The sequence below is a fragment of the Apium graveolens genome, chromosome 7 (genome assembly GCF_009905375.1).
Source record: "Apium graveolens cultivar Ventura chromosome 7, ASM990537v1, whole genome shotgun sequence".
Taxonomy (NCBI): Eukaryota; Viridiplantae; Streptophyta; class Magnoliopsida; order Apiales; family Apiaceae; genus Apium; species Apium graveolens.
In genome coordinates this window covers 93,597,451-93,604,542 of record NC_133653.1, presented here as the reverse complement: position 1 = coordinate 93,604,542, position 7,092 = coordinate 93,597,451, and the positions used below count along the sequence as shown (strand labels likewise).

Below are 7,092 nucleotides of genomic sequence, written 5' to 3'. Positions count from 1 at the left end.
TGAAAGAACTTCAATTCTTTCATTACCTTTTAGAGGTAAAGTCTTATATTACCATGAGATGGTCAAAGTTCATAATGAAGACCATAAGAGATAAAGCTAGAATTTCTGGTTCAAGGGTTACACAATTCATTCCTAATATTGTTGAAGATGATGGAAGTGAGATTCCAATGAAGAAGGATTCTACTAAACTTGAAGTGATACTGAAAGAGAAATGTCTATGCAACAATGAAGATTCTTCTCACCCAAGGGTAATAAGACCGGATGATGGTTTAGAAAGAAACCATATCTCTGCTTTAAGGACTGTAATCTACCAGATTGGAAGTCAGAATGAAGAGATGAAGCAAGTCAAGACTACAATGGCTTAAGTCCTGAGGATTAAAGAAGAAAAGATGATATCAAACTTTGTCAAGAATCACTTTGGATTCAGATTGACTTAGTGAGATTGGTAAAAGCTACAAGGACTGTAAGTTGTAGTTAGTTATCTAGTTAAACTCTTATTTACATTTGTACATACATGTTTTTGACATCATCAAATCTATTAACTTGTATATTTTGCATCATATACAAGTTGGGGAGGATTGTTAGATATATTTGAGATGTCATGTCTAATATGATTTGTGTTTAGTTTTCAGAACTTAACAACATGACAGATCATGACTTACTGAAATAAGGACTTACTGGAAGTCAGAGCTTAATATCAGAACTTAAGTGCGGGAAGATTTTCAGTTAAGGAATGAAGCTGATTTACAGGAGAAGATCGAGACTAAAACAAAAGAAGATATGCATGGAAATAGTTAGAGAACTGGAAGACTTGTAGAAGATATCTGATTGATATATTTTAGGAGACAAAATTGTATTCCATATCAATTAGAATATATTTTGTAACTGTGTAATATATAAACACAGACTTAGGGTTTACACTATATGTGTTATCATTATCGAGAAGATTATACATTGTAACCTAGAAGCTCTTAGTGATATTTGTTCATCACTGAGAGAGAACAACAGTTCATATTGTAACATAGTTTATTGAATATACTTGATCTTTGTTACATACTTGTGTTAAATCAATTTGATTGTATAAACACTGTATTCAACCCCCTTCTACAGTGTTGTGTGACCTAACATATATTAATTATATGCGACTTCAGTGTACATGTACATGAATTAGCTAACCACTACAATCAATTTACAAATTCAACTGGGTTCCTGACTTTTCTTTTATAACCATTTTAATATTAAACTAATATTATCAGTTACAACTTAACAATTAATAAAAGTAGAAATATTCCATTTAATATATCAAGTCATATTGTTTTGGACTTTGCTTCAACGCACACACATGTCACAGTTTCATTTAATTAAATATTAACCTATCATGCATGACCTAATAGCTTGTACTACTAATATTTACATTAAGAGATTACATGTCCTCCTTTTCGTTTAATACATCATTATTTGCGTATATAAAGCTAAAGTTAATTATCAACCAAATCTATATATGATAGTTATTGGCAAGCCATTGAAGTTATTTTGCAAATAAAAATTTAATAATTCTACCCACAACAAATGTTATCACAATTCAGTTATTAATTAAATTCATCCTCCAAGAATGTGTAGTAAAAGAATCCAAGTTTCACCAATATAAATACTAATACTTTAATATTGTAATATTATAGGGGCCTTTGATCATCAGTAGTCATAACATGGACACGTACCAATTTAAAATATATGTTGATTTTCTTAGTTATCATGCCTCTTAGCTACAAAGTCAGTACTTGAATTCCTAGTACAAAAGTAAATAAAAAAAAGACTCTTATTACAACTTGAACAAAGTAAAGGAAAGATAGAATAATTATAACTTACATGTTATGTTATTGACTAGGTAGTCTCTCTTTCGATCGTCGATCTCATCTCCTCTGTTTTCTCTGTCGTTAGGGTTTTTAATAATAACATTGGACTTTTGTTTAAGAGGTGTGCCTATTATATATAGATCATGAATCACTCCTTTTTCTATTCAATTACTAACTCAAAATAAATTCTTTTCTAATTCTCATTCTAATTTAAATCAAATTCATTACTAATTATTATTATTATTATTATTATCTAAATTTATTGATATTACAGATGTCCTCTTCAAAGCTCATAAAGATAATTGTGCTTTAGTCCTGCAGGCAGTTTTGTTCTTGCACAATTATAAGGTTGAGTGGATGATCAAGGATAAAAGATATTGATTAAATTAATTTTCAGAAATTAATTAAATTAATGAATATGCGATATCTTAAACATGGGGAATTTAATAAGCAAATAATATGGGAGCCGAATTAAATAATTAATTTATGAAATTAGGAAATGTAGTGCAAATATTAATTCTTTAGTGGACCGAATTAATATTTAATGACATTGGGCATGGTCCAGAATGTCATTGGGAGGCCCGACCTAATTGTCCATGATCCCTACTGTAGCCTATAAATATTCTAATTCTTCTGAAGCTAGACGCACATGAATGTGAGAACACGAGAACACAAAAACGAAATAAGATCCTAGGGTTTGAGAGAGGCAGCCATTTTTCTCAAGGAGCTAGCTAGGGTTTTGGATTTTCGGAGCTTTAAGGAGAGGTACACCTTGGGAGATCGAAGCCCCCACTTTGTGTAAGGAGAATCAGGGAATAGAGTAGAAGACGTGGATTTGAATCGCTTGCGCCGTACTGATTAAGGTTAATGTTCTGTTCGCACTCATTAAATTCATATCATAAAAAGCAGGGCCGAGATCACGTTGTTCCAACATTTATGGGCTCCATCGTCATAAGATTTTGGATTCCAGTGGTCTTAGTCTCAAATAACGGACCCTAATTCATAGGCTCAGACTTTGAAGCGTACCTCAAAGAGCTCGGGATAAGGCACAAAAGATCCTCAGTAGCACACCCCCAAGGAAACAGACAAGTGGAAGTAACAAATAGAAGAGTCATTTGGGGACTTGAAAAAAGGCTGAAAGAATTCAAAAAGAGTTGGCCAGATGAAATACCCAAGGTCTTGTGGTCATACAGAACCTCTCCAAGGACATGCACCAGAGAAATTCCCTTCAAAATTGGCCTACGGTAGATCCCAGTGGAAACCGGATCACCATCTCATAGAGTAATTTATTTTGATAAAGTTTCCAACATAGAAGGCCTCAAGATGAACCTCAAACTACTCGATGAAGTTAGAGACCGGGCTGTCCAAAAAATGGAAAAATATAAAGAAAAACCAAACTTTATTTTAGGAAGAAGGCTAAAATGAGATAGTATGAAGTTGGAGATTTAGTTTTCCGGGACACTGAAGCTTCAGACCCAAAAAACCAAGGCAAACTATAGCCTAACTGAGAAGGACCGTATAAAATCAAAGAAGTGATATGCCCGGGAACCTACAAGCTCAGATATCTAAATGACATTGAAATCCCGAACACCTGGCATGGGGCTTGACTAAGGAAATACTACTAGTAAACAAAGATGCCACATCTCGGAGCCATCGATATAACAAATAAGAACTTTAAAGCAGTATTATGTTCCTATTTTAAAATTATGCTCCGAAATGTAACTAATATTGAAATTTATTGTAACGAAATGCTCTATTTTAATTCAATAAGATTCATATGCATACTCGTTTCTTTATGTTTATTAAACATAACCACATGTGTACTTAGAAAATGTACTCATTGTAAATTTTAACCCCCATCCCGAGGATGATTAAACATAATTCATGTGTACTTGGAAAATTTTCTCATTGTAAAGTTTGACCCCTATCCCGGGAACGATTAAACATAAGCCATATGTACTTAGAAAATTTTCATGTTTTCAAGTTTTAAACCCCATCCCGGGGACGATAAACATAAGCCATGTGTACTTAGAAAATTTTCATGTTTTCAATTTTTAAACCCCATACCGGGGACGATATACCAAAAGCCATGTGTACTTAAATTTTTTTCTTGTTTTCAAATTTTAAACCCCCATCACGGGGCCAATAAAACACTAACCATGTGTACTTAGAAATTTTCGTGTTTTAAAAGTTTTAACCCTTACCCCGGGGACAATTAAACACAACCCATGTATACTTAGAAAAGTTTTGTCTTTTTAAGTTTAAACCCCATCCCGAGGATGATTTTAACACAATCTAGAAGAACAATAAGGCAAAACATAGCCAATTAAGCAGCTATAACTGCAAAAAGACAAGAAGTGCTAAAATATCATAAACCACCCAGGGAAAGAATGCCCCTAGTCCAAAAATTTACATCAATCCAAAATACAAAATGTAATAAAACATTATTCAAAAAGGAAAACCCTTATCAAGGAACGATAAAACATAAAACAGAGCATTAAGGCAAAATAAAGACTTTCTTTAAGGATCAGTGGGGGGTGGATTCTTTTCGTGTAATTATTTAGGAGAAGTTGGCGGATTGTTCCTGGAACTGGAAGGCATGAGAGCTTCTTTATTAGCATTCTTAGCATTTTCAAGGTGCAACTCTTCAGCCAAGTAAAGCTCAATGAACCCGTTCATATCCCCTCCCAGATTCTCTGCGAGATAGGTAGAAGCTATTTTCCAACACATGGTCACCTTTTGAAAGATCTTATTATTGAGCATCTCATAATAAGCACATGTACCTCGGAAGGCATTGAGAACATCCACTTCTCGGGGTTGAGATTTAAGCTCCTTCTTCAGATTCAAATTTTCCTCATAAAGAGCACCCAGCTGCCGAACAGCCTCATCTCGAGATTTCTTTACCTCTTCATAAACTCTCTTATGCTCCCCATTTTCCTTCTCCTTAGCCTCCCGAAGAGCTTTAAAGTCAGCCTGCAGCTTCTTCAAATTCTTCGCAGCATCCCTTGTAGCATCGCATCTCTCCTTATAGTTTATCAGAATAGTAGCACAACCCAATATCCCCATATTTTCCTGGAACAAAAAACATGAAATAAACACAAGAACAAATGCACCAAAAAGAAGCAGACATATTTAATACTTACCATAGAAACATCTTGTAGCAACCCATCAAAAAATGTATCGAGATCCTCTCTTGAATACTGTTCAAAATCTTCCGGAGAAGCATAATTGTCAAACATCTCTGTGTGACGATCATAGATAGTAAGCTTAGCCAACAAATTCTTCAGAGCATCCATTTCCACGAGAAATCTGCTCTCATCAACCACGAAATCCACAGCCGGCCTATTATTCACAAGAGCTCCGGAACCACTCCCGTCATCAAGAACCTTCCTCTTTTGGATATTCAACCCAATATCATCCTCAACAGTAACTTCAATAACAACATTCCGGGAAGGATTAAAATAGAAGTATCAGCGGCCAGAGCATGCCGCACTGACATAGCTACGAAGCCAGATGAACCCGTATCTCTGATATTTGAACCCATTCCGGTCTCCGTCCTCTTATTACTCTTCTTTGAATTGATTTGTTGTGTCCTATGATCTTCTTGAATCTCCCATCCAAGTCCTTGAATTGGTTCGACATTTCTTGATAAAATGGATTCAATACGAGAATACCTGCATAATTATATGACAAGTCAACAGGAAGTTCAGATAAGTTTAATAAGAAAAAAGGATGCAAGTAAAAAATAGCAAAGTTCTTCAAGTTGTAAATCTTACAACCTACATTGTATAAAGTGGTATTGCACAAAAAATTATATCGGGTCCATTGCTGGCCGAGGGCCCCGCAGAAGTCATACATCTAAGCAAGAGCATCACCCCGATCCACTGGGTAGAGAACCTGTCTGTTTTAAGTGCATCCTTATATAATGGCATAAACTCCAAATCTCTACCCGGGACAAAGATAAATTCTTGATGCCACCCACGGAGAGAGTTCATCATCATAACCGGGGACGTTTTAGCATCAGCAGGAAACCCACACTCGTTCATGTTAAACGTAAACTCATAAAGGGGAAAGCTTGTTGACTTTCTAATTTTGAATAGGTGGTGATAAAGTTTGAAGGTCCGAAAATACTCTTTCACATGACAACAAACTAAAAACCATGAAATCCATTTCATGGAATTTGGGCTAGTTGAGTGAATGGGACACCGTAACCATCCCTGGGAGTTCGTAAACTGGTGTAAATTGGACCTCATGCTACATAGATGCTCAAAAGGGATCCTGATGTAACCGCCCACCGGTCTATGATAGACATGTTTGTGAAGCTCATACCATCTCCACTCTAACCCATCCCCGAAGTGAAAAACAGCTTTTATCACATCGTCTACCTTCTTATCGGTGTACCTAGACAGATCCGGATGAACCGAAACACAACCATATCCCGTCCCCGAGGCATTAAAGAAATGGGAATCCACACTGGCCTAGTTATAATGCTCCCTACCCATAATCTGATAGACACGAGAAAGTTCTCGAAAATAATAATCCAAAGGAGGAGAATTCTCTCAAGATTGAACAGATTAATGGTCAAGATCTGCCCAATATTCATCACCCCGAGCCGAAGTCTGTCTGGAATTCACCAAGAATATTGGGGAATAAGTAACTGCATGTATCTGGGTACGGGGATGCATATTCTCAAGTTCAATAGAGGAATTACTAAAAGAGAATTCAGGTGAACCTATATAATCAAGGCGCTCAGGATGAGTTCTAATGTTAGCAAATTATTTCCACCTCATACCAAACATAAACCTACCCGTAGTTTATGCCATATTTCGGATACAAACGAAAAACAAAACATATCATACCCAATCAAAAATACCAAAAACAAAATCAAATCAACCAAAATATGTTATACAACCTATACATAGATACTCCAACAAGAACTTGAACAACAACAAGCAAAAAACCAGATTTCCACAAACCAAACTCGAGATATTTAACCAAAACCCCCCAAAATCAAATACACCCAAACAAAAAATAGTAATCAAATCCAGTTTCATCTAAATAAAATCCAAAAATAAGAACAATATAATGAGAGCTACACTTCAATTATCAAGTTTTACATGCATCTGCGAAGCAAAAGAGTGAAACTTTCTGTTACACAAGACATGCCTGTATCATAATAAGACTAAGTCATATTAATAATCCTAATATTTAGTTGTATGATAGTCTAAATCTGTATTTT

The 7,092-nt window shown here is 35.3% G+C and overlaps 1 protein-coding gene across 2 annotated transcripts; it reads right to left on the bottom strand.

Annotated features, from left to right (window-relative positions):
- Nucleotides 1-4,224: 4,224 nt before the first annotated feature.
- Nucleotides 4,225-6,719, bottom strand: LOC141672350 (uncharacterized). Of its 2 annotated transcripts, XR_012555470.1 has the most exons (3): nt 5,637-6,719; nt 4,997-5,527; nt 4,225-4,925 (listed from the first exon to the last, which is right to left on the bottom strand). XR_012555470.1 is itself a non-coding variant. In XM_074478923.1 (2 exons), the coding sequence occupies exons 1-2, from the start codon at nt 5,147-5,149 to the stop codon at nt 4,410-4,412; spliced, it is 669 nt and encodes a 222-aa protein (XP_074335024.1). In that variant the 5' UTR covers nt 5,150-5,608; the 3' UTR covers nt 4,225-4,409. The 2 variants fall into 2 exon arrangements, 1 of the variants encoding a protein (XP_074335024.1); XM_074478923.1 differs by lacking the exon at nt 5,637-6,719 and having other exon boundaries at nt 4,997-5,608.
- Between the last annotated feature and the right edge of the window lie 373 nt (nt 6,720-7,092).

What these genes read in the sequence shown, in the direction of transcription:
- LOC141672350 (XM_074478923.1), bottom strand. Translation starts at nt 5,149, where the DNA reads ATGGATGCTCTGAAGAATTTGTTGGCTAAGCTTACTATCTATGATCGT. An exon ending in TGCTACAAGATGTTTCTATG is followed by an intron (nt 4,926 to 4,996) that starts GTAAGTATTAAA and finishes TTTTTGTTCCAG; the next exon opens with GAAAATATGGGGATATTGGG.